The 27,103-nt window shown below is 54.9% G+C and overlaps 1 protein-coding gene and 1 non-coding gene across 3 annotated transcripts in view; one reads left to right on the top strand and one right to left on the bottom strand.

Annotated features, from left to right (window-relative positions):
- LOC105476359 (nectin cell adhesion molecule 1) overlaps nt 1-21,739 on the top strand; it is a 68,391-nt gene extending 46,652 nt beyond the window's left edge. For both annotated transcript variants that reach the window (XM_011732204.3, XM_071075715.1), the window contains exons 2-6: nt 3,921-4,280; nt 4,838-5,140; nt 5,476-5,593; nt 7,419-7,570; nt 17,391-21,739. In XM_011732204.3, coding sequence (XP_011730506.1) covers nt 3,921-4,280; nt 4,838-5,140; nt 5,476-5,593; nt 7,419-7,570; nt 17,391-17,938 — 1,481 coding nt within the window. In that variant the 3' untranslated portion in view covers nt 17,939-21,739. The remainder of the gene's footprint in view (nt 1-3,920; nt 4,281-4,837; nt 5,141-5,475; nt 5,594-7,418; nt 7,571-17,390) is intronic.
- Nucleotides 21,740-26,342: 4,603 nt separating this feature from the next.
- Nucleotides 26,343-26,444, bottom strand: LOC112425683 (U6 spliceosomal RNA). Its single transcript, XR_003016826.2, has one exon. It is a non-coding gene; the product is annotated as a U6 spliceosomal RNA (small nuclear RNA).
- Between the last annotated feature and the right edge of the window lie 659 nt (nt 26,445-27,103).

Here is a 27,103-nt window from a genome sequence, read left to right as displayed (position 1 = left end):
CTTTCTGAGTTTCCCATGGACTCCCTCTTTTAATCCTTACAGCCGTTTTATAGGGCAGGTATTAACTATTATAATCCCCATTTTGCAGATGTGCAACCTTGGTACAAACTGAGCTACAGAGAGGTTAAGTCATTTGGCCAAGGTTGCACAGTTCATCAATGGCAGAGGTGGATGCAAACCCCTACTGCCTGGCTCTTAACAGCCCCGCCATGCTGCCTGAAAGGGTGGTGACGGAACAGCCTTCAGAAGGTGGGAGACGTCAGCTCAGCTTTCAGATTGTCAGGGCTGCAGTGTCTGGAGAAGCTTGGACAGGCAAGAAGAGGGGCTGTGCAGTCTTTAACCCCCTGTTTCTTCTGCCTGTCCCTGGAGCAGGCTGCCTTTAATCAATCCTGCCTTCTCATGGCCCACCTGTTCCGGGATTCTTGCTCCCATCCAGCTCTTTCTCTTTCTTTCTGGTGGTGATCCCTGCTCCTCTGTTGACTCTGACATTCTAATCCCGCCTGTTAGAGACACCTGGACTCTGCTCCCCTCTGAAAACCTCCCAATCTAAAGAACGAGAGTCCTTCTCCCCAACCCTGAGTCCTTGGACCAAGGCAGGCAGCCCCTAATAAGAGGCTTAGGTTCCCGGACCCTAAGTCTGGAGCGGGGAAGTGGAGTTTTTAGGCCTTTCAAATCTTCCAGCACCTCCCAATTCCAGAACTCTGGGATCCAATCCCCACCCTTAATGACCCCAAGCCGCTTACTCCAAGAGCTGCCTTATGCTCACCACCCCCGCTCCCCTGGCCTTGTTAACAGTCAGATGTGGCAAAGAGGCAAACGCCAAAGTGAGTCTGTACCTGCTCCTTAAAGATCCTCCCCTCTCCACCCCACCCTGCCCATCACCAGGGCATAAAGGGTCAGGGCTAGGGGCACCTACTTGGTGCCCAGTAAGAGAGAGGCTAGGGACATCCTTTACTTCCCCACCATGTGGTTGCTTCTGGGAGTGCCACAGTGGAGGGAAAAAAGCAACCTCCACCCCAACATAGACATGGGCTTGGGGAGGGCCGCCCCTGCCTGGTGAGGGATTGGTAGATGTAAGGGGGCCTCTGGGGTGCCCGGCCACCTCTCAGCACCCTCCCCACCCCATGCCTGGCCGCTATCAGCCATCTCCCCTCCTGGCATTGACACGGCTCTGACGGTGAGGTCACCACTGAAGATGTAGCCAATGAATGTCAGCCTGTGCCCCAGGGACTGTGCCCTGCCTGCCTCCACACCTTCAGGGGACGAGAGGAGACAGGATTGCAGGGGCTCAGAGGGCTGTTTCCCCTTGTGGGTCCACCATGCATGGCACCAACCCTGAAATGGCTCCTGGAACCCACACCCCTTCCCTGTGCTCTCACCTGGGGCCCAAGCCCTCCCAACTGGCTTTTCCTGTTCCTGGCTTTGTGTGGCGCAAGTTCCCCAATTATGCCCACATTATCTCAGCCGCTGGGCAGCCTCCAGCAGGCTGGGGGAGGGGTGGGGAGCACCCAATTATCCTGCTGGAGAGGGCCTAGGGCTTAGCTGCTTGCCAGCTAGCCCGTCAGCAAGAGTGCTGGGCCGTCTGGCCCACTGACCTCACCATGGGACTGTTTCTGGAGTGGGGCCACAGCTGCACTGGGCTGCCATCAGACAGTTAAGGCCAGGAGGACCACTGGGACTTGGGAGGCCAGCCTACTGCCTTACAGAGGAGGAAGATAGGGCTCAGAAAGGGGAAGTGACTGGCCACGGTCCCACTGCCTGCTAAAGGCAGAGGCAGGCTACAGCCTAGCCCTCCCAACTCGTGGCTGGATGCTTCTCCCATTGTATTCCCAGCCCATGGGGCCTCTGCCAGGGAACATCAGCTCTGAAGCACCCCACAGGCTGGCAGAGGGGACAGCTGGAGGGGCGAGGCTGGGGATAGGCCTGATGGGCCTTGAAGGGCTGCGTGGATGTGCATCAGCACAGAGAAGGGGGAACCTCAGGGAAACTTTCAGAACATGGCAGGGCCTGACTTGGTGAAGCCAAAGATAGACTTATGCAGCAAGTATTTCTTGAGTAGCTACTCTATGCTGAGCACCAGAGATATTGCAGTGACCTAGAGACCTGGCCCGTGGCCTCTCGAGCAGAAGAGAGGGGAGCAACTTACTGCACTGACCATGGGTTTTGGGGCCCTCAGAGGAGCCTGTGCTGCAACAATGTCCCCGTCATGCCGAGGAGGCGAGTGAGCATAAGCCCCAAATTTCCACTCTTGGATCCCAGACTCCTTTGGTCATTTAGGCCCTCCCCCTGCCTTGGGTTAGTACAGGGCCTGGTGTTATTGATGCTATTGATGACGCTCAATAAAATGAGTGAAGTAAGGATACAAAAACATGAGGGATACAAATGACAGCAAGGACACGGCTTGTGGGGAGTTGGCAGGACTCAGGAGAGAGCTGGAGGGTACAGCCTAGTGCTGGGGACAGCTGCCCCACGTTAATGGAGCTGAGCCAAGTTCAGGGGTAAGGAAGCCCAAACAAAGGACATTCTAAAGGGGATAACATAACCCATGTGGAGAGTGGAGGGAATTTCACTCCTTCCTTCTTGCAAATGTCTGCTCTTTTTACTTCCATTGCGATTTGTGTAGTAGCAAATATTTACTAGCATCTACCATGTGCCAGGTGCTGTGCTGGGCACTGGGGATACAGAGATGGAAAGGACAGACCCTGCCCTTGGAGGAGTTCACAGTCTGGTAGAGAAGTCAGATGTGTAACCACCACCTTCCAAGGCAGGAAAGAGCCGAGCTAGAGGTGGCCAGGTTAGCTCTGGTGGGGAAGATCAGGGAAGCTCCTGAGGTGGCCTCAGGGGGCAGTCCACAGGTGGAGAAGGGGAAGGGCCGTCTAGGTGGAGGGAGCTGCCTGGGTAAAAGTCTAGGAGTATTGGGTGGATAGGCTCTGTGCTCCATGGAGGCCGGGACTGAATTGCTCCTTGATATGACCCAAATGCTCACACTAGATCCTGGAATATGTCACTCGGCAAATCGCGGCTGAATAAATGGGAGGAAGAGGGAAGGAAACCAGGAATGTAGCATGTTCTGAGGATGGGCCCAGTCTGATACGGTGGGAAAGTGTGGCTGATGGAGAGAGGTGGACAAGAGGCATGTGCAAGGAGGTCTTGCTAGGAGAAGGCATTTAGACTTCACTCTGAAGGCCATGGGGAGCTAGTGGAGGCTGCCTTATGCAGTGCTCACTTCCCTCTGCTGAGCTGGGTAAGGGGGCCCAGCCAGTGCACCAGGGCATGAGGATTCAGCTGTGTGGGAGAAGACAGCAGGGTGGCCATGATGACAGTCACCGTGGGCCTTCGAGCTCACCCAGAGCCTCCTGCTTCTGACGCACCTTCTCATCCATCACGCCATTTGGTTCCCCCAGTAACCTTGTGAGGTAGAGAGGACTGGATTCTCTGCCCCACTTAACAGAGGAGGAGACCAAGGCCCAGGAAGGCAAAGCAGTCGGTGCATGGCTCCCAGGCTGGGGCTGTGCTCGAAAAGCAACCAAAAATGAAGGTGCAGACATATGTTTACTAACACAGAGTGATGTTTATAATCTATCACTAAGGGAAAAAGCAGCTTATGGGATAATATGTACAGCATGATTCTGACTTTTTAAAATAGATAGATGGTTATGTGGATATACACAGATATAAAGTAAAAGAAGATAGATCCTTCAAGATTATCCTGAGCAGAAGGATCATGGGATGTTGTCACTTTCTTCTCATGATTTTTCAGTGTTGCCTAGAGTGTTTTTATAACAAGTAATTAATATTTTTACAATCAGAATAAAAACAATAATGACTGCTATAAAAGACAAGACCAGAGCACAGGGAACTGTGTGGGTGGGGGGAGGCTACGCCTGACACTGACCACTTTCTGCCGTCCTCCTGGCCAGGCGCCCACTCCCAGGTGGTCCAGGTGAACGACTCCATGTATGGCTTCATCGGCACAGACGTGGTTCTGCACTGCAGCTTTGCCAACCCGCTGCCAAGTGTGAAGATCACCCAGGTCACGTGGCAGAAGATCACCCAAGCCACCAATGGCTCCAAGCAGAACGTGGCCATCTACAACCCATCCATGGGCGTGTCCGTGCTGGCTCCCTACCGCGAGCGCGTGGAATTCCTGCGGCCCTCCTTCACCGATGGCACCATCCGCCTCTCCCACCTGGAGCTGGAGGATGAGGGTGTCTACATCTGCGAGTTTGCTACCTTCCCTACGGGCAATCGGGAAAGCCAGCTCAATCTCACGGTGATGGGTAAGCTGCCCTGGGCCCCCTCGCTGTTCATCCAGAGGCCTGTTACCTTGGGGCATGGCCATCCTCAGGATGCCTCAGTGACCCCAGACATCCCCCTTGGGTGGGCATGCTCCCATCATTCCAGGCATGAGGCTTCCAGTCCCTTCTAGCCAGGCCACCCCATGATTCACTAGGGATTAGGGGCAGGGGCTTAACTCTAGACAGTGGGGAACGTCGTTCTTCAGGTTGAAGCCCACGAGGCACTGTGCAGGCAGCACCATCAGACACCACAGTAAGGAAAGGAGCCACCTGCACTGCTTGCCTTAGACATGCCGGGACTCCAGGAGACCTAAGCTCGATGACGAGGATATGACTAGTAGGACAGAGAGGACATAACATTAGACATGATGAACTTCCTGCAAGAGGTTCTGGGACAGGCTTTGATGCAGCACAGCTGAGAGGCAGGGATGGCCAAGGGGACCTGAAGACAAGGCCTGATGGACACCACACACTTTTGGCCAGTGCATCTTGGACGAGTCAACAGAGCTAGTCCCATCACTCTCTCTGCTTCCTCACAGCCAAACCCACCAACTGGATAGAGGGTACCCAGGCAGTGCTTCGAGCCAAGAAGGGGCAGGATGACAAGGTCCTGGTGGCCACCTGCACCTCAGCCAATGGGAAGCCTCCCAGTGTGGTATCTTGGGAAACTCGGCTAAAAGGCGAGGCAGAGTATCAAGAGATCCGGAACCCCAACGGCACGGTGACGGTCATTAGCCGCTACCGCCTGGTGCCCAGCAGGGAAGCCCACCAGCAGTCCTTGGCCTGCATCGTCAACTACCACATGGACCGCTTCAAGGAAAGCCTCACTCTCAACGTGCAGTGTGAGCAGGGCTGGCTGCCAGGGGCCTCCTGGGGTGGGCGCCACTGTCCCTCCTCCCTCTTCCTCTCCTTTCTCCTCCCTTTCTCTTTCTGGGAGTACTTTCTTCTCCCCTCCTGTCTCCCCCATCTCCTCCCTTTGTTCATTTTCTCTCCTCCTTCCGTGTCCCCTTCCTGTTTCCACTCCAGGGCTCTCTGATCGCCACCCTCCCTCCCACACTTCCCTCTCTCCTGGCTGTTTCCATGCCACTGCTCCTTCCATCCCTTCCTGGCTGAAGCTCCCTTGTTGTAAGTCCCCCTCTCCTGACCTCACCCTCTTCAAACATCCCTTGCCCCACAGATGAGCCCGAGGTAACCATTGAGGGGTTTGATGGCAACTGGTACCTGCAGCGGATGGATGTGAAGCTCACCTGCAAAGCTGACGCTAACCCCCCAGCCACTGAGTACCACTGGACCACGTAAGTGCTGCAGGGCTGGCCAGTCACCTTGGAAGACGGCTGGCTGGACCACGGGTGATGGGGGGCAACCACCCTACCTCCAGGAGCCTTAGACAGGGAAGAAATTAGGGTCTGGGCTCAGTGAGAAGCGGGGCCATGAGAGAAACCCCCACCGCCAACACACACATATACATTACGTCCGTGTGTGACAGTGTCAGGGTCAGTGGAACAAGCCATTCTGCCAGAGGGGTTTCCCTTGTGATCTGCTTCCCTCCCTCTTCCTAATAAAGAGTTCTGTCATTTTCCTTTGGTGATTCAGCCTGAGTCACTCCAACCCCAACCCCCCAGTATTTATTTTTATCGAGGTGTCCCCCGGGAGGCCGGTGTTCTGGAGCATCTCAGCTCTTTCTTTGTTCCTATGCCTTCTCTCTGGCACCCCCAGATTCTTGGGGAGGAGGCAGCAGCCAGCCCAGAACGCCTGTGCTCATGGAGCATGTGCCCTGCAGCCCGCCATCCCCTTCTTGGCCTCACGGTCTTCGCCTTGACCTTGAAGGGTCCTGTCTCCCCTCCAGCCGGCTCAGACAGCTGGGGCCAAGGCTCTTCCCAGAGAAGAGCTGGATGGAACACGCACAAAGACAGGAACGTGGGGAACCAAGGAGAAGGTTGATATGGGTGGCCAGGAGACAGCTGCCCAGAAGGAGTCTGTCCCCTTTTTCTGGGGAGCAGAGGGCACTGGTATGCCCCACCTGTGATCCTCCACTTCCTGGAGTAAATAGTGCTTCTGAAGGTGTGAGTGGGCAGAGCCTGCTGGCCAGGTTCAGCTCTGAGGACCCAGGAACTGGTAGGTTCAACAGAATAGCTTTGTGGCCACGGGGGTCAGGAGGAAGGAAGAAGATCCCTTGTCTTTGGCAAATTTGCAAGTCACTTCCCCCGTGAAAAAGTCCTGTGACATTCCCAACAAAAACACAAAGTAGTGGAATGGAACATACTTCCTATCTCATTACCCAAGTGGCCTGCCCAGGCCTTTTGCCCCAGTGGTTCTACTTTAGGAGATCTGGGGTTAGAACCAAGGCATCTGTATTATTATTATTATTATTATTATTATTATTATTATTATTATTTTGAGATGGAGTTTCACTCTGTCACCCAGGCTGGAATATGGTGGCACAATCTTGGCTCACTGCAACCTCCACCTCCCAGGTTCAAGCAATTCTTCCGCCTCACCCTCCCAAGTAGCTGGGACTACAGGTGTGCACCACCACGCCCAGCTAATTTTTGTACTTTTAGTAGAGACGGGGTTTCACCATATTGGCCAGGCTGGTCTCGAACTCCTGACCGCATGATCCACCCACCATCTCGGCCTTCCAAAGTGCTGGGATTACAGACGTGAACCACCACGCCGGGCTGGCATCTGTATTATTAACCAGCTGCCCAGGAAACCAAGGACCAACAACCATGAGACGTGAATAGGAAGCTAGAAAGAGCACTTTACCAGGAGTCCCGAGATTTGGCTGGAGCTCCCATGCTGCTGCCTGCAGCTCCCATGCTGCTGCCTGCCAGCTGTGGTTGCCTGGCCTTGAACCTCAGGTTTCATCTGTTAAGCGGGACCAGCACCTACCTAGCCTGCCTATATTCCCATATTATGATCAAATATGAAAAGCTGAATAATATAAAACTACTAAGTGAAAGAGATTATTAGTATTATTTTTCTTCCTTCCAAGACAGATCCTACCACACAAGCTCAGCAAAAGGTCTAGAGGGCCTGGAGCCAAGTGGGTGACCCAGGAACAGCTTCTTCTTGAGGCTGGAGAGTCATAACCCTACGCGTGTCTCCCAATTCCCACAGGCTGAATGGCTCTCTCCCCAAGGGTGTGGAGGCCCAGAACAGAACCCTCTTCTTCAAGGGACCCATCAGCTATAGCCTGGCAGGGACCTACATCTGTGAGGCCACCAACCCCATCGGCACACGCTCAGGCCAGGTGGAGGTCAATATCACAGGTAGGAAGCTGCATCCTCCCCAGCCTCTCCACACCCACGGTTCCTTCGCCACCTGCATCCCTCAACTTTGGGCAGTGCCACTGTAGGAAGATTATCTCCTTTTCCGGCTTCTCTAGTTCTCCCTTGAGCTCTGGCCATTGGTTTTGCTTTGCTTTTCTCTTTCTTTCATTTAAGGGCGTAAATGAGACAGTCACGGTGACCCCCAATCAGAGAGGGGCAGGAGGAAGGCTCCGGGAGGGAAGAAGGAAGCGCTGTTTACAGCAATGCTGTTTTGGGGGCCAGCAGAGCCTGCCCGTGGATCTGCCAGCACCACACACGGTGGGATGCTGGCGTGGTGGGGATAGGTTTGCAGGTGGAGCTCATCTCCTCCAAGGTCTGCACCTGTGGTCGAGGACCTCTTCGTGAGCCAGAAAGTGAGGCTTACCTCAAGCAGGGAGACTGGAGAGAAAGCGAAGATGTAGCCCAAAGCCATAGTGCTTTGTGTGCCCTGCAAGTGAGCTCTCCCTGCAGCTTTCTGTCAACTTACCCATCCGGGCAAAGGGAGGACAAGGGCTAGGATGTTCTGAGGAGAGACTTCACCTGGGACATGAAAGGAGCATGGGCTTGATGTCAGACAGCTGTGACCCTGGACAGACCCTCATCTGTAAAACGGGGACAGTATGATGTGCCTCGAAGGGCTGTTGTCAGAATTCTACGTGATGTAGGTCAAGTACCTAGCACAGATCAGTCTGTCAATAAATGGCCAATGCTCCATGATTATTACCCTGACCTCCATCATTAGCATTATTATTAATGGAAGCATCAAAACAGGTCCACACAGGGGTAAACTGCCAGCACAACTTCACATGGGGAGTGTCTTTTACAGTGGACCTGAGCTAGCTGCAGGGTGACAAAGGGACAGAGGGTCTAAAAGAGTAAGTGGTGTCCCACTGTGACTGAGATATAGGAAGTAACGTGCTCAGGGACACAGAAGACTGGTCGGCAGTTCCTGGGCTCCGGCCACAAAGCTTGGGCAAGCCATGACAATTCGTGAGCTCTGAGCCAGTGTCTCTGGAGTGGGAGACCTCATTTGTGGGTACATTTAGGGCACAGTTGCAGAAAGAGCCATGTGAAGTTGTCCAGGGTCTGCGCCTACCTGTCCTCAGTGCTGTTCTGTCACCTCTCACCCAGGGGCGGCAGTGTGGAGCCACTTGCTGTTGTCTGCAATCCCTGGCCTCGGCCCTGAGACTGGTCATATGAGGAGGAGCATCAGGGTTGGAGCCTGGGGAAAGCTGGGGGGTTCCCATGGGTTGGCAGGCAGAAGGGGCTGGTGTCACACACTTCTCCCCAGCGGGGAAAGTCTGAGTAGAGGAGCCTCAGGGTTACCCAAGCTCCAGCCCTGAAATACTGGGGGAGTCAAGGGGGAGGTGGGAAGGGCAGGGCCTGTGTTCCATGTGGAGTGGCCATAGAGAACATGACCACCCCTCAGGGAGGCACTGTCACACGGGGGACAGCACAGACCTCGCCTGAGTGTTCACACACTGGCTCTTCCTAGCTGTGTGGCCTTGAGCAAGTTCTTCACCTCTCTGAGCCTCGGCTTCCTAACCTCTAATGCGGAGATACTCACACTTGTCTCAGGCCTCTTACGATCATGCAGTACTCACTGCGCGGCGATACCTTCCCCTGATGGTGGGCTATCAACACGTGAGGGGTGTGGGCTGGGGGCAGGGGGGCCGGGCCACCTAGGGTCCCAGCTGGAAGAGGGACACAACATGGCTCTTGCTGACAGCCCCGTTAGGCAGGAGCGAGGAACGCATGGCACTCACTGAATCATTGATAGGCCCAGGAGCTGAGCGGCTGGCCTCCCTCGGACGGGACTCTCAGCCCCCTCCGGAGGACTCAGGGAGGTGGCCTGAGCCTTCTCAGGGCTGTGTGTTCTTGTGCTCTCAGGCAATTTCCAAGCAGCAGCTGACCTCACCACCCTCCATCCCACGTCGGCCAGTGCCTGCCATATTCTCTGGGGAGCCCACCCTGCAGGGCACAGCCATGCCCTTGCTCTAAGCCCCACTGGTCCAGAGGGGATGCATGAGCGAGACGGATAAGTGGAAATTTAATTTTTCATTCTGGCCATTCGTTCGGGTAATAACTTTGCCCTGGGCGCATCTGGAAAGGGAAATGAGGAGTGACTGGGGCAGGGCAGAAGGTGGGCAGCAGGGGGTGTGCTGAAGGGACATGTGTGTGCAGAACACGTGTGTGCTGGGCCACTGCACACCTGCGCAGACTCGCTTTGGCACAGCTTCTTGGGGCCCTGGGCCCCCACGGAGGGAGCACTGAGTGGTTGCTGGGAGATGAGTGAGTAGGCTGGGCTGGAGGGCGGGGCGCCCAGGCCAGGGAAGCATGGGAAGGAAAATGGCTGGAGCAGAGTGGGCAGGGAGGAAGAAGCAAGGCCTTCTCTCTGTTGGCCACAGGGAGTCTCTGAAGGGCTCTCAGCCAGGAAGCACCATGGTGAGGTGTGTGGGTTAGACTGAGCATTCAGGGGGTTGTGTGGATGGCACCAGGACACCCGTTAGGAGCTGCCACCATGAGTGAGTCCCTAGTGGGAAACAACAGGCCCAGGCTGTGGCTGTGGTGATGGGGGCACTGAGGAGATGGACCCAATAGAATCTGTGTGTGCTTCTGTGGGCTCAGGCCCCAGAGAAGCCCCTTTTAGCGGCTCTTACACAGAGGAGCAGTTTCATAGGGTGGGCCCAGTGGTGACAAAATGAAGCTCCCTCCCTTCTCCCTCTGGGGTAATGACAAGGTGGGGAGAGGCCCAGGGTGCAGCCTCGACCAGACTGAAAAAAGCAAATGAGGCAGGCTCTATCCCTGTGGGTGTCAGGAGGAGACGGGCCAGGCCTCTCCAGCTGGGACCCAGCCTCTTGCCACTCCCAAGAGCAGGGCAGGGAGGCTGCCAGGGTGTAGGATGTCCGTCCCTACTCCCATCCCAGGGTGCGGGGCGTCTGTCCCAACGCACATTTCCACTGAAACCCCGGGCTCAGCCCTTGCGGGTGAGGATCACAGTCTGCCCGTCAGGCCTGGAGTTCTTCAGACCCAGAGTTGTGGGCCTTGAAGGCCAGTGTCCTGGAAGGGAGGCAGGTATGAGCCTGCAAGTGTGCTTGTCCAGCCATGGTATGGACATGTGTCTCTGGGCGTGTAAATGTGAACCAGTGTGAGCAGGCTCCGTCTGCATGCTGAGTGTGCACGTGGGAGCCTGTGGCTGTGCCGTGGCAACGTGCCATCTCTGAGCCGGCGAATGGCAGTGTGTTGGGAGGTCTGAGAAGGCAGCTGCATCCGTGCCTCTGGGAGGATTCGGTTCTCCCCCAGCTTGCTGAGGCTCTGCCTGATGGTCTGACACGAGGCACAGCTGCTGCAGCTGCAGATGGACAAAAGGGCTTCCCAGAGGTGGACCCCAGGCCTCCCCACTCTCCCTGTGGCTGGCTGCACTGCATGCTGGGAGTGTAGTTCTTGCAGCTTCCGGGCCTAATCTGATGCCAGAGCATTTCCTGCCTGAGGAAGCACCAGGCATTGGTTTTGGAGGCAAACCCAAACATTCTCTTTGACCCCAAACCTCCAGATCCTAGATCCAGACTGTAAGCCCTAACACGTCACTGTACCTCAGATCTATCCAAAGCCCCCAGCACCAGCCTACCCACCTCAGAGAACCAGGACCCCAAAGGCATGCAGAGCCCCCACTTCCCCACTGTCCTGACCAGCCAGGGACCCCAGAAGAGAAGCTACAACCTTTCGGGAATGGGGACAAGCTGCTCCCTTTGTAAGAGGATGTGAGGGAGGCTGGCTGGGCCCCTGCCAGCAAACATAAATGACCCCGCGGCCTGGCTCTTCTCTCTTCTCCCAGCTGCGGCCCTTGCAGCTCTGCTCCTGGCACAGAGACAGGAGCTACTGGCTGAGTGTAACAGCTGGAGAGGTGGAGGGGGAGGGGAGGACGCTCCACTCCACCCCAGACAGCCCCTTCTGCTTGCAAATGAGTTAGGTCCCCACGCTTCTCCTTTCTTCTCTCCCTCGCTCAGTATCCTCACTCAAAAGTCTTTGATGCTGGAAGGTCATCCCAGCCATTCTGCTGCTGCTACACAGGCCCAGCCCTAAAGTAGCCAAAATAACTAGGGTTCTATTTGATCCCAAAAGATCCCCAGGAAAGAGTAAACCTCCTTAGAACTTGGGGAAAAAAGCTGGCCAGGTGCGGTGGCTCACACCTGTAATCCCAGCACTTCGGGAGGCTGCGGTGGGCAGATCACTTGAGATCAGGAGTTCGAGACCAGCTTGGCCAACACTGTGAAGCCCCGTCTCTACAAAATATTAGCCGGGTGTGGCAGTGCATGCCTGTAGTCCCAGCTACTCAGGAGGCTGAGGCACAAGAATTGCTTGAGCCTGGGAGGCAGAGGTTGAAGTGAGCCGAGATCGCTCTACTGCACTCCAGCCCAGGCGATGGAACAAGACTCTGTCTCAAAAAAAAAAAAAAAAAGAAGAAGAAAAGGACTTAGGGAAAAAAATTAAGCAGAAGTCCTGGAGGAGAAAAAAACCTTGTATAATCTGGTCCCAAGCCACCACACCACTCCTCCTGTCACCCACTCCAGAGAAACAAGGTCCTAGTGGGCCCTGTGCAGGTTTATCTGAGTCTCTCCTGAATACTTGCTCCACCTAGAACAAGGCTCATCTCTAAGACATAATCTTGCCATTGTAGAATTCATTCTGTCGTTCAACAAATATTTCTTGAACACCGGCCACGTGACAGGCAATCTAGGTGCTTGGTATAAATCCATGAGCAAAACAGACAAGAAGTCCCTATCCTGGTGGAGCTTATGTTTTTGCATAGGAGGAAAGACAATAGATAAAATACATTTTTAAAAAATACGTAGCCTGGGCGTGGTGGCTCATGCCTGTAATCCCAGCACTTTGGGAGGCTGAGGCGGGTAGATCATCTGAGGTCAGGAGTTTTAGACCAGCCTGGCCAACATGGTGAAACCCCGTCTCTACTAAAAATACAAACATTAGCCAGGTGTGTGGCACGTGCCTGTCATCCCAGCTACTTGGGAGGCTGAGGCAGGAGAATCGCTTGAACCCGGGAGGCGGAGGTTGCAGTGAGCCAAGATGGCGCCACTGCACTCCAGCCTGGGCGACAGAGTGAGACTCCATCTCAAAAAAAAAAAAAAAAAAGTAATTTTGAAGGTGAAATTGAGGAGGAAAAAAAAAGAGCAGGGTAAGGGGATCCCAAGTGCTGTGGACCACACAGGTGGAATGGGCTTATGAGCTGCAGTTTTAAATAGGGTAGTTGGGGAAGGTCTTGATGAGAAGGGGCTGTTTGAGCTGGGTCCCAAAGGAGGTAAAGGAGAGAACCTGGGGCCCCTGGGGAAGTGGCTTCCCGGGGGCAGAGCAGCCTATGCAGTGTGTGCCAGGAGTGGGGCAAGCCTGCAGGAAAGCAGGAACAGATGACTTCAGAGGTGGGGCGGGGCGTAGGGCACGCAGAGCATGTTAAGGCTCTAGGGAGACTCATTGGAGGGCTCTGAGCAGATGTGACTTACACTTTAACAGGATTTGTCTGGCTGCTGTGTGGAAAACAGTCCACAGAGGGAAAGGGTGGAATCAGGAAAGCAGTTAGGCAGCCATTGCAGTCAATAATCCAGATGAGAGATGAGGGTATCTTGGATCAGGGTGGTAGTAATGGAGATGGTGAGAAGAGGTCAGGTTCAAGGTGCATTTTTTTTTTTTTGAGATGGAGTCTTGCACTGTTGTCCAGGCGGGAGTGCAGTGGCACAAACTGGGCTTACTGCAACCTCCACCTCCCAGGCTCAAGCAATTCTCCTGTCTCAGCCTCCCAAGTAGCTGGGATTACAGGCACCCATCACTACACCCGGCTAATTTTTGTATTTTTAGTAGAGACGAGGTTTCACCATGTTGATCAGGCTAGTCTTGAACTCCTGACCTTAGGTGATCCATCCACCTAGGCCTCCCAAAGTGCTGGAATTACAGGCATGAGCCACTGTGCCCAGCCTGCATTTTCAATTATAACTTACAAACTACTTGGGATACCAGTCATTCTTGTGAAACAGATAAGACCGTACACTCTACCATACTGCAATGATGTGACTTGCGAGGTCCAGAAAATTCAAACTAGTTGAGGAAAATGTAGGAGAGCTTTATTTTTTATTGGGTCTCTGCTGTTGAAGAAAGCACAAAAGTAACAATAGTGAACTTATAAACTACTGCAACACACTGAAATGAGTCAATCCCAAATGATCATGAGGCTGCCACTTCCTCAAACCCTGTCCTCATTCCTGCAGAAGAGAAGAACTTTAACCATTTGAAAACTGGCAGAAGGACCACAGGCAGGCATGGTAAATTCTAATTTGCATTTATTTGCAATGTATACAGGCTTTACTATGCTATGTCAGTATGTGATTAATGGAATGACCTTAGCAATTGTTGCAACCAGAATGAGAGGTGCAGACCATTACTACATACAAATTCGAAAGAGAAAAAGATCATGGTAAACTGGAGAAGAGAAGGCTCCTGAAGAAGGGGCTGGAGAAGTGCAATAGGCAGGGAGCGAGGATGAGGAAAGGCATTCCTGGCGGGGCAGACTGCATGTATAAAGGCTTGTAGTAAGGAATCAACTTGGATAACAAGGACAGCAAGGAAGGTGAGTTGACCAAACCCAAGGTAAGGTTGCATGATGGAAGCTTTGAAGGCCAGACTGCACAGCCCAACAGGCAGCTGGGGAGCCATTGCTGATCTTTGAGAAAGGGAGTGGTTGTGTCTACACAGTGAAGATTAACCTGGTGAATGTGGGTGGGGTGACTCAAGGCAGGCAGAGGCAAAACAAAAGTGGGAGATTTAGGAATTGACCACGGCAGTAAAACCTGGCATAAGTTGCATGGTGGTGGCAGTGGTGATGGGGAGTTGTGTCGAATGGAGAGGGTTTGGAAGGAAGACGGCAAACCGGGTTGGTACAGATGGGTTTTGACGTGGTGCTGAGAATTGCAAACGAGGATGTGCTAGAGGTCAGTTTTCTAATGTGTCTGCCTAGATGTCAGTGATGTGAGACTGTCTTGGAGGCAGGAGGTATGGGGTTCATGCTCCAGTATGTTGGGAAACATGGCATCTGACGTGTCCCTCTAATAGTTCACAGTGTGCATGAGAAGGTAACAGGCTCTGATGCTTTGTCTAAGCCAACATTTCGACCCCCGTATTTTTGCTGACCCTTTGAGCCAATGGTTTGAGGTTCCATGGGCCACAGTTCGGGAGATGCTATGGAGATACAGTCCCAGAATTGGGCGAGAACTATGTACCCTAAATAATTTGGAGAGCCAGCAGGATAAGGGTGACTCCAGAAGCTGATACTAGTCTGTCACTAGGAAAGAAAGCAAAGAGTCAGGGCTGAGGGTCCCAGGACAAAGCATCCAGCGAGACAGCTGGAGCAGAGAGAAGGAGCAACACAGCCGGAGATAGCACTCAGAGAGGAAAGCTGAGGACCACGGAATCTTGTATTGGAAGGAAAGGGACATGTTTCAGAAAAATGGCAGCTCCCTCCATCTGGATGCTTCCTTAGCCTCCTGGCCTCTCCAAGTCCGGCCTCCTCCAAGAAGCCTTCTCTAATGCCAAGACACACCACCTCGTTCCCCTGCACCCTGCACTTCCCTGCCACTTCCCTTATCATCTGCACGTGCTGTCTCTGAGTGTCCTTTGCTTCCCCGGCAAGGCTGTGAGTTTCTCGTCTCCCATGACCAGCAGGATAGATGCTCAATATGTTTGCTGATTGGAGGGATGGTTGAAGAGAGGAAGGCAGGTGTAGACAGGAGAGATCATTCAGATCTGAGTGAGAACTGAGGAGGGGCAGGCAGGCTGAGTACGGAGGAGGCTAGGTTCTTCCCAGCTGCCTCTGGGGTACCCCTGGTGGAGGCTGCTCCCACCTTGTGGGGAGCAGTTGTGGGGCCCTTTTGAGAGTGGTAAACAGATGGGACCTAGTGAGCAGGGAGACGCTTGAGGTTCCAGGGAGGCTGCTGCAGAGACAGGCGGTCAGGACAAAGATCCCATTAATATGTACTGGGCAGCTGCTGGCTTACCTGCACCAAGGATGGTGGTAGCAGGTGGGGAGTGGGGTCCTCCACGGCGGTGTTCCTTTGCCAGCGCTCACATGTACAGGAGCCCCTGGGCAGTCCCAGCTCAGCCGCGTGACCTTGGATGAGTGAGTGGCCTCTCTTCCTTGGGCCCTGTGTTTTCGTCAGCCCTTCCAGCCCAAATTCCTGGAAGGCCTTTCCTCTTTCCTAGAATCTCCACCCTGCTGCAGCCTGCCGAGTGGGACAGCACCCCACACATGCCCCGGGAGGAGCATGATTCCCATGGAGTGAGAGATACTGAATCAGAGAGTGAGCAGGCAGCAGTATACCAGCAAACTGGCCCTTTACGTGGGCCTGGAGCGAGGAGGGTCTGAGCGGCTGAGGTCAGCCTTCTGGGCTTGCCCTAGACCCGCAGCCTAGTGCCTCTGACTGAGGCCAGCTATGGTCTCCGGTGCCACCCTGTGGTGGTGCCAGGAACCGTTTCCCTTAGCCTCACCTCAGGGCCTCTTTGGCCTGTGGCATGGCCCTGGTTTCAACCACCTTCCCAGGCCCTGTAAGGCAAGGGAAGGGGCAGCGTTAGCCAAATAACGGTACTGTGGCCCGGCCCCACTGGCACAGAAAGCCACCCACCCAGCCTTCTCTCCCGTCCCACCTGCTTCCTTTCTCTTCTTTTCACCTTTCCTGCCTCCTTGTTTCGGCTGTGTCCACTGAGCATACAGATTTGCCCATTCACGTTCATGTCAGCATAGGTGTGCGGGCCCTCCCGGCATGTGCTCCCTGAGTGACAGGCTTGCTATGATGGCAAGGGTGTGTGCCTGTGCATGTGCCCACTTGCGTGTACTCGACATTGCTACACACGCATACACGCACGTGCTTTCACCCCCATTCCTGCCGTCCTTGCGCTGTGCTCGTCCCCCGCCATGCCGGTGTCTTACACTTATAACCCAGGCTGGCAGCACTACCAGGCCCCCACCTTGCCCTGCAGGCCCAGACCACAGCCAAGAACCACAGCCCTGGTTTCTGGCACCTTGGCAGCTGATTGGCACTCACGGGGCATCTCCTGAGCCAGTGCCTGGGAACCTGTTTTCCCTGTGCCCTGCAGGCAGACAACATCAGGTGCAGAACACCTAGGTGGCTCCTGGTTCTGGGTCTTGGAAGCCAAGGCGATGGGGTTGGGACACAGTGACTGCCAGGTGTCTGGCAGAGGGGTATCGATGACATTTGCACACGTTCTATGTGCAGGAAAAGCAACGTTGCATTATTGCTGGGTGACCTCAGGCAAGTTATTTAACCTCTGCAAGCCTCTGCTCCTCGGATATCCAATGAGAATGAATGGCATACCTCCTCAGGGTTGTGGCAGTGAATGGCATCGAGTGGACAGTGTGCTGAAGCTGGCAGTGGCACATGTGTCTCACTGCACCATGAGTGGGGATTCAGCTGGGCCAGCACCACACCAAGGACAGTGGGGATGGAAGGCCCTGGTGCTGTGGGTACTGCCTTCTGCCTCTCCTCTTGCCTGTCTCACTCCAGCTACCAACGCTGCGGCGTGTTAGGGCTCCAGGAAGGGTGGGGTGCTGCGGGGCCTCGAACTGGAGCTGCTCAAACCTGGGGTGCAGACAGCCTGTCCTTCCTGGCCTCTCCTTTCCCTGCCTCCCCGCCTCCCTCCCACCCCTTCGACACCCCAGGAGCACACGCTGATGCTGTCCCCTCCATCTCTTTTCCTCACCCAGAATTCCCCTACACCCCGTCTCCTCCCGAACATGGGCGGCGCGCCGGGCCGGTGCCCACGGCCATCATTGGGGGCGTGGCGGGGAGCGTCCTGCTGGTGCTGATTGTGGTCGGCGGGATCGTGGTCGCCCTGCGGCGGCGCCGGCACACCTTCAAGGGTGACTACAGCACCAAGAAGCACGTGTATGGCAACGGCTACAGCAAGGCAGGCATCCCTCAGCACCACCCGCCGATGGCGCAGAACCTGCAGTACCCCGACGACTCGGACGACGAGAAGAAGGCCGGCCCGCTGGGTGGAAGCAGCTATGAGGAGGAGGAAGAGGAGGAGGGCGGTGGAGGGGGCGAGCGCAAGGTGGGCGGCCCCCACCCCAAATATGACGAGGACGCCAAGCGGCCCTACTTCACCGTGGATGAGGCCGAGGCCCGTCAGGACGGCTACGGGGACCGGACTCTGGGCTACCAGTACGACCCTGAGCAGCTGGACTTGGCTGAGAACATGGTTTCTCAGAATGACGGGTCTTTCATTTCCAAGAAGGAGTGGTACGTGTAGCCCCCCCTTCCAGAGCCTCTGTCTGTGCCCGCTCCTCCCCAGGCCCTCCCCGCACGCCCCCCACCTCCCACTCCAGGAGCTAAACAGAGACTTGCCCAGCTGCCCAAAACCAGCCCCGAACTCCTGGGGGGCCAGGGGAGCCCAGGGCAGCCACGACTTGGCTTTGTGTTTTATTTCCTCCCTCTCCTCCGCCCTTCCCTATGGTGTTGTGTTCGACTGTGGCTTTAGTGTTACTGTATCTTCCCTTTACGGGCCCCACCCACGGGCCCCACCCGCCTGCCCTCTGTGTAGGGAGCCCTGTTCTCGTCTTGTGTACCTGGGCATCCCTCCAGGGTTTGGGGAGCCAGCCTCCCCCGCCCCCCAACACTGGAATTCGTTTGTGTTTCTTCACTGGGGGTGGAGGGCTCAGGGGGCTCTAAGAGGGAAAAGCCCCCCACACCCCCAGATGCTGCTCCTCCTCCCAGGGAGAGGGAACCCAACACCCACCAGTGAAAGCCGATGCATCCGGGAGTTTGGACCTTGGGTCTGGACAGCCGGTGTACCCAAAAGGTAGGGGGAGGGGTGCGGCTTCTCCCCAGTTCCCAGGGAGTCTTGTTTGTGAAGCGGGGCCTTGGGCAGTGTTTTCCTGCTGAGGGTGGTTTTGCATTTTTTTTCCTCATTGGCCCACAGAGAGTGGAGTTGGCCTAGCTCTGATGCGTTCCGTCTTTATCCCCAATGTGCCCCCTCCATTAGGGGCTCCAGATGGGCTCTGGCCCACACTTGCTCCTGCCTCTGCTGACACATGCACACACACACGCACACACACACACATGCACACACTGCTCCTCTCTGCCTGCTCTCCCCTGGGGTCCCATGCCCTGCCCCATCCTGACACTGCCCAAGGCCCACCCATCTATTTCCACCTGGTTCCCCCTTTAAGCTGAGAATGGGGGCAGCCTATAGAAGCTTCCAGAGATGGCTGAGACTGGGCCCTCGGTGCCTCCACCCTAGGATCTCAGGCCCACCCAAACTGCTTCTTACAGCATGGAGGTTTCTCTGATTTCTCCCTTATCTAGCAACACTTGGTTCTGTTGGCTAGTCAGGGCTGGGATCCCGGGGGGAACCACCTGCAGGAGTCAGAAGTGAAGCAACGTCCACACGGAGGGCAGTGGAGAAGGAAGCCCACGTGGCAGAAGCTCTGCAAACAGTCTGAGGGACTGAGGAGTCCATAGGATGCCTCACACACAAAGGCCATTGTCAAAGCCTGGGGCCTGGCAGAAAGTGAGGGGGGTGGGGCCGCTAGGCCACCTCCTGCGCAGCCATACCCTGGTCCCCATTCTGGGATGAGGGGAGGGCCTGGGAAAAGCCCTCCCTTTGAGTGCAGATTCCCTTTTTGAATGGGACATTGAGTTCCTATCAGCCACCCCAGACTGGGTCTTCCCATGTATGTAATGGAGGAAGACCCCTCCCAGCCCTCTCTCAGTCCCCCAGCTCGAAGTGCCTCAGTTCCTCCATCTGCTCCCAGATTCCCCGGCACTCTAGACTTTAGACAGGCATGCCCATGGGAAGGACCCTGGGATGGAGAGGCAGGCTTCGCGGCCCTTCATGCCTGCCCACTGGGATCCCAGTTAACTCACCCCAGGGTGTCAGGGGCTCTGCAGGATGGCAAGTGTTGGGGAGGAGGGAGGCAGACCACTCTGCCCCACGGGCACTGACCCACCCTGCCATAGGCTTCCTGAGGGAGCCCCCCAGGCCCTCCCTCCCCTCCCTGGTGCTGCTATTGAACCCCCAGCCAGCTCCGTTTCTGCCCTGGCAACCCTGGGCCCAGCAGGTGGGCCATCGTTGTCTGGCCCTCACTGCCCTGGCCCCAGCCCAGGCTGCCCAGTAGCCACGTAGCAGAAGTCTGAAGCCATGCCAGCCCTGGTGCGGCTCTCCCCTCTTCACATTTGGGGTACTGGATGGGGCGAAGTTAGGGGAGAAAATTATGGGGTCTCTCCAGCCACAGGGCAGAGGGAGGTGGAGGAGCTGGGCTGCTTCTCCCTGCAGTATTAGTGTCCCCCAGGGCAGGGGACCTTTTCCACATTACATCACTGCCCCATCCCACCTTACACCACTCTGGCCCCTCTGCTTGGTCCCCTTTTCCCCCAGGCAAGAGGCAATCCCAGGGGCCTGCCTGATAGAGGCATTTCCTGTCCCTGTCTCCTCCTGCATCTCCTTTATCCTGCACTGCCACACCCTATTCCCCATTCTGTGATGGACTTTGAAGGCTCAAGCCCAGCCAAAGCACTGAGTTCCCCCTTAAGACACCTCCACACCCTCCCTACAAGCAAAGCACAAATTTTGGGGTCCATGTAGCATGGGCCACGTAGGAGGCTCCTGACTTGCCAGGGGCCCAGCCTCATCATACCCACCGAGCAGCTGCCAGCCTGGGCTGAGCGTGGGCATGAGGCAGGGGTCAGCACTTGGGCCTAGGGATGTGAGGTTTTCTGTGCACCAAGTTTGTGGGAAGGTGGGCACTGCTGCTGGACCCACAGACACAGTCAGCTGGCAAAAGGGAGGTCTACCCCAGCAGAGAGATGAGGACGTTTGGCTTCTCCTTCATGCCCACAGCATGAGCTGAGCTTCTGCTTTGCTGGAAATGAAATAAACTTGGTATTAATTGTGCCAAGGCCTCCCAAGTTGTCATCCTGCCTCTTGTTGCCCTCCCTGTCCTTGCCCCCGCCCCACACCCACGCCCCTGTTTCCTTACAGATTTTGATATTCTAATGTGTAACAACCATCCAAGTCCCCTTTTATCAGAAGGGTCTGAAAAGCAGCAGCATAGAGTAGGTGAACACAGGCCTGCAAGTGCGACCACCTCGGACCTAGCACATGTGCCCACAGAGGACACACTCACACCTCCAACATACCCACGCACAGGTGTGTGTACACACACGTACACACACATGCGTGCACAGCCAGATGGCCACTCAGCACAGATGTGGCAGAGGGAATGGTCTGATCCTGCTGAAAGCCCTTAAGGAGAAAAAAAGATTTCCCAGTGCCCGAGCTATAAGAGAGCCTCATAGGGGCCCTGTTTCCTGGGCATGTGCCCCCTCTGCCAGCCAACCCCCACGTGCCCAAGTCACTGGTGCAATAACTTTACTGCCTTCATCAGAGCAGAGAAATTGGGAATTGTGTTAGGTGGGTGTAGGCAGCTCTGCTGAGCCAAACAGACACGGGTGTCCCCTCCTCTGGGAGGAGGGGAGTGCTCCCAGGCCTCGGGTCCAGACAGAGACCGCCAAAGCCTGACTGCCAACAGAAACCCTCTCCTAGTGAGGGGCAGGTGGGGGCACCCCAGGTCCCCACACCCACAGGGAGGCTTCACACACCGCCTAGTGACGGGGATGCCAGGAGGCAGGCCCCTCTGCTGCGGCCCAGGTGGTGAGGGTGCCCAGGCCTCTGCTGCTGCCACCGCTGCCAACACTGCCCAGCTTGCAAGGCCAGGAGGAGCCCCTGTCCCACTTGGTGCTGCTGCTCTTCTGACCCCTGCTGTGAGGAATGGGATTCTTGGTCGAAAAAAATTGGTTTTCCTTTTTTGTATAAATGAAAAGAATCCAGGAGAAGCTGCCACCCTCCCCTCCAAGCGTGATGCACTACCTTGCTTTGGCGTCTTGTCGCCCTTTCCGCCTTTGGTCCAGGGACAGCCCAGCAGATCCTCCTGGTTCTGACCTGGGGGTGTTTGCATCACCCCCTTTTACTTGTATTAAAAAAAAATGATGGGTTGAAAATGTATTGAGGAAAAAAAATGTACTTTTTTATAAATAAAGTGTTTAAAACAAACTGGTTTGCATCCCATCACTGCCCTGTTCCATGGCAGTGGGGACGGGGAAGGGGTGGAGCTGGACGGGGTGGTGCAGAGGGATGGTGAGGGGAAGGGACCCCCACCCCGTGCCCAGGTTCCAGGGTTCCAGAGGAGCAGGGGCCCTGAGGGAGACTGCTCACAGGCTGCCCCAGAACCATCTTCCATGCAAGTGAGAAGACTGTGGACTTTGACGGCAGCATCGTAGACGGAGGGGTGGGCGTCCACAGACAGAGGAAGGCCTTTAAGAAAGTAAGGCCTAAGAGGGCTGGGGGTGCACACAGCAGAGAGGGAGAGCCCTGCACCGGCTGGCGCCTTCCTGGGGGTATGGGTGCCTCCTGCCCCAGACTCCAGTTCCCCTGTCACCCACTCCTGCTGTCCTGTTCCTGCCATGTCCCCTCCTGTGGCTGTTTGGAGACGAAAACCAGCAGTGTCACACCTGCTGTGTTAGGTCCCTGGGGATGGAGAAGAGCTGAGAGCTTTATCCTTTCATCTTCTATTTCGAAGATACTGCCCAGCCCCAGCGCCTGCAAGCTCTCCCTGTGACCCACCCCTCCTGTGTCCCCCATTTCTCTCCAGGGGGCTGGTTGTTTGGAGAGAAGATCTTCTTGTTCCTTGGTTACCTCCCCACTCTCCCCACCAGCACCATCTGCTTCCCATCTCCTGGGCTGGAATGCAGGACAAATTGATCCTGGGGGTGGAAGTGGCAGGGGCTTCAGAGACTGCCCCCTCCCAGCCATCCCTCCGTCACCCCCCGCACCCAGTAGCATCTTCTTTCACTGAAATCCATACCAACGACTCCTGGGAAAGGGAGGGGGTAGGAATGATAGAGCCAAGATGGCTGCTTAGCAGAAAACCCTCCTGCCCGTTGTGGGCAAGGTCACATCCTCCACACCCAGGACTGGGGCTGGACAGGCAGAAGTAGGCGTGCAGAAGGAGAAGCCAGCAGCTGTTGGCAGCTGGCTGAGCCTCCTCTGGAAGGCCAAACCCAGCATCCTAGAAGGGGCTGTGTTTAGATGTTGATATTCGAATGAGATGCAAATTGGTTGTTTAAGCGGTCACTTCCTCAGTTTTCCAGGCTGTCCGTTTAAGTTAATTTTTAATTTGTGCAGGCAATAAATGCTTAATTACATTATTAATATATTGGAAGAGAGCAGCGGACAGAACGTCCTAATTGGCATTTAACTAGAGTGTTCTGGCAAATTAGCCAAGACTCTCCAGCAGCAGAAGGAGGGCAAGTCGGTTAGTCTCAGGCACAACCCCTGTGGACAGAGCTTTGGGCTGGAGAAGCCAGACTCAGTCCCTTCCCCAGGCCTCGGTGCCAGGATGTCCCCTTACAGACATCCCGGCCCAAAGGATACTGGGAGTCCAGGGCCATACTCTTAGTCTTCTAGTCCAGTTGGGCTTTGGAAGAACTTTCTGCTAGGCTGTGGCTCCTTCTGCCCAAACCACAACCCTTGCCTCCATCCCTCCACCACCACCCTCAGCAGAGCAGAGGACCAAAGGCCCGGAAGCAGCACCTGTCTGAGTGTCTAAGGTCCCCCTGGGATGTGTCCACCATATCCCTATCTTGGCTGGTGGGCCCAGGACTAAGCTCCTCTCTGGAGACCGTAGAGGCCTTTCTCTCCATTCCCCTATCCTACCCACTCCTGGTTGCAGATGGTTAAGGAGATAAACTTGATGAATTCAGGAATTCATTTATTCATTTACAACACGTTTTTGGCCACTCCGGGACTGCAATCCTGTGAGAGCCACACCCAGCATCCCGGCTCTAAAGAATTCAGAACCCTGGGTATCCCCGATTCCAAAATGGCCAGTGCCATCCTTGCCACAGGCTGTCGCAGACTTGTGTGTAAAGTGCTGGGGTAGCACAGGACAGGAGTGGGTCATTGTGTTTGGGAGGGTCTGGAGTGACATTTCACCTGGACCTTGAAGGATGTGTAGGAGTTCTCCAGACAGAGATCTGTTAAGAATATTTCCGGCAGCCTTGAGAATTTACCATCTTACGTTAGTTGTTCTAAAAGAGATCATCTACTCCAACACACTCATTCTGCACATGGAGAACTAAAATCTAGAGAGGAAACTATGATTTGGCCCAAGTGTGTGCCAAATATGCTCAAGGGCACAGCCACATCCCAAGAGCAGCAGGAGGGGAGGAACCCAGGGGAAGGGATGGCACCAGCCTGACTCCTGGGAGGATGCGAGATCTAGTACAAGCTTCTGTTCCCTCACAAAGCAGCAAGAACCCCCAGTGGGATATAAACTGAGTTTGCAGGATCCCTATTGGTGTTAAGTGGAGCTGTCAGAGTCAGATGGGCTCATCAGGGAAGACTTCCTGGAAAAGGTTCTATCTGACATGGTTTGAAGAATGAGAAGGACATGGATTGGGTGAGAAAGTTGGAGGAGGAAAACCCTCTGAACGCTCTAGGGGAGCTCCAGCTAGACCTGCTTCTGAAACCGGCACTCTGTACCAGTGCCCACAGCTGGAGGCTCTGCCCCCACATCCTCCAGACACCATGCAGAGCAGCACTATGCAGAGCAGTCCTTGGGTTCTACCCAGATGTTGGCTTCTTGGACCCCAGATCCTATTTTCTCCCCTGGTTTACAGGCTTGATGGCAGAGCCAGACCAAGTCTCTCTCTATGGGGGACTGCGTTTCCACTCCCCATCCCCAGAACAACTCCCAGATGAGGCGCTGCAGGCAATGTCCTCACCCCAGCCTCCCCTCTGCCAACCATGCCTCCCACAGCACACACATAGCACACACAGACACTCCAGGAGCTGGGGCCTCATCTAATCTGGCCCTTCTGGCAACTTGGCATCCAAGCTCATCTTGAGCTCCATGGAGAAAAGCACAGGGCTGGCTGCCTGGCTTGAGAACCAGCTGTAGGGCATCAATCATCAACATACATCACAGGCCCCATTGAGCGCAGAGAACTTGACTCAGGCTACACTCCAGAATCATCTGGGGATTTTTAAAAATCAGGCCTCGCCCCACGCCAATAGGGTCAAAGCCTCTGGGATTGGGATTGGGGCCTAGACAGACTTTTTTTTTTTTTTTTTTTTTTTTGAAATGGGGTCTTGGTTTGTCACCCAGGCTGGAGTGCAGTGGCACAATCACAACTCACTGCAGCCTCGACCTCCTGGGCTCAAGCAATCTTCTTGCCTCAGCCTCCCAAGTAGGCTACAGGCACTTGCCACCATGCCCAGCTAGTCTTATTTTTATTATTATAATTATTGTTATTGTGTAGAGACAGGGGTCTCCCTATGTTACCCAGGCTAGTCTCAAACTCCTGGCCTCAAGCAATCCTCCCAAAGTGCTGGGATTATAGGCGTGAGCCACTGTGCCTGGTAACAGGCTTTTTTTTTTTTTTTAGACAGAGTCTCGCTCTATCACCAGGCTGGAGTGCAGTGGTCGGATCTCATCTCACTGCAACCTCCGACTCCCTGGTTCAAGCGATTCTCCTGCCTCAGACTCCCCAGTAGCTGGGACTACAAGCATGCGCCACCACACCCAGCTAATTTTTGTATTTTTAGTAGAGACAGGGTTTCACCATGTTGGCCAGGATGGTCTCCATCTCCTGACCTTGTGATCCACCCGCTTCGGCCTCCCAAAGTGCTGGGATTACAGGCGTGATCCACTGCGCCCAGCCCTAACAGGCATATTTTTAATAAGCTACCCAGGAGATTCGAATGGATAGCCAGCGTGGAGGCAGAGGCCGCCCCAGGTGTCAGTCCTGAGGAAGAGGTGGGTCTTGAGATAGGAAAATGGGACTGAAGGGGTGGGGAGTTGGGTGATTCCGTGAATTAGCACACATAGGGTTTGAGTGCTGAATAATGCTATTTACTGTTGTCATCATTAGTTGTCATCCATCACTTTCATGTTCATCATTATCGTCACCTGTGAGACTTGGGATCCCAGATGACAGTGACTGTAATGGAGGTCACCACCTGAGGCAAGTAGGGGGCAGGGTGGAGCCACACCCATAATCCTCACGAAGCAGGTTTTTGGGATTTAGATCACCTATGGGCGCTTGGTCCCTGGGCATCTTCCAGAAGGGGAAGAGGGATTATGAAAGAGCCCAGGCAGGAGGTCCCATAGGTCCTCTCTGAATGGAGCTCCTTGCTCCATGATGCTGTCAACCTAGGAGAAGTGAATGTGCTTCATGAAGGAAGGTGACGGTTCCCCCATATCCCTTTTAGGCAGATGAGGGAGGACCCTCTGAGAGAGGCGGAAGGGGAGGGTGGCAGGGCCTGTGCTCTTAAGAGTCCTCCGCTCTCTGCCTGAGGACGGGCCCGAAGATCCCTAACAAAGGCCTCTTCTATTCCACAGTGAGTAAACACCTCCTTGGGGATGACTGAACCAGAGACCAGCTGGCCAGGGTTCCCCAGCCTGATATCCTGCTCATGCCCACCATCCCCTCAGTAGCCAGCTCCTTTTCATTTTGCAACACTCCTGGGACCCTCATCCCTGAGAGCCCCTATGGCTTCCAGGGCAAAAAGGGACAGCAAGTAACAGAACGGCACAAGCTGCCTTCCAACGTAGGCTGGCAGCCCCTTGAGGGCTGGGATCTTGTCTTTTTCTTTTTTAATGTGATGCTTCACAAATTTGCATGTCATCTTTGCACAAGGCCATGCTAATTGTCTCTGTATCGTTCCAATTTTAATACATGTGCTGCCAAAGCAAGCATTGGGATCATGGCTTACTCATCCCCAGTACCCAGCCCAGAGCGAGCACAGAGTGGGTGCTCAACAGAGGCTGAACCAAATTGAACTGATCAAAATGAGAGTCAAAAGAGGCCTTTTAGCTGGGCATGGTGGCTCCTACCTGTAATCCCAACCCTTTGGGGACCTGAGGTGGGAGGATCGCTTAAGGCCGGGAGTTTGAAACTAGCCTGAGTGACACAGCAAGACTTGCATCTCTACAAAGAATTAAAAAATTAGACAGGTGTGGCGCACACCTGTGGTCCCAGCTGCTTAGGAGGCTGAGGTGGGAGGAACGCTTGAGCCCAGAAGTTGGAGGCTGCAGTGAGCTCTAATTGTACCATTGCACCCCAGGATAAGCGACAGAGTGAGATCTTGTGCTTAAAATAAATAAATCAAAATAAAAGAGACCTTTCAGGTGGTGAAGCCCAACCTTCCCCAAGACAGGGGTTTCCCTCCAAATGTGCCCAGCCTCTGGTGCTGGGCAAGTCATTGCCTCTCAAAGTAAGCCCTGATGCCACAGGGCTACCCTTCTATGCGGACAAAATTTCCCTCCCCTAAGCTTCACCCGTTGGTCATCTAGATATTTCCCTGGGAAGCTACACAGAATAACTCCATCTAGCCTTCTTGGGATAGTCCTTC

This window comes from Macaca nemestrina, chromosome 12 (genome assembly GCF_043159975.1).
Source record: "Macaca nemestrina isolate mMacNem1 chromosome 12, mMacNem.hap1, whole genome shotgun sequence".
In the NCBI taxonomy this organism is placed as follows: domain Eukaryota; kingdom Metazoa; phylum Chordata; class Mammalia; order Primates; family Cercopithecidae; genus Macaca; species Macaca nemestrina.
Note: the sequence above shows the minus strand (reverse complement) of the source record. Positions and strands in the feature narration are given on the sequence as shown.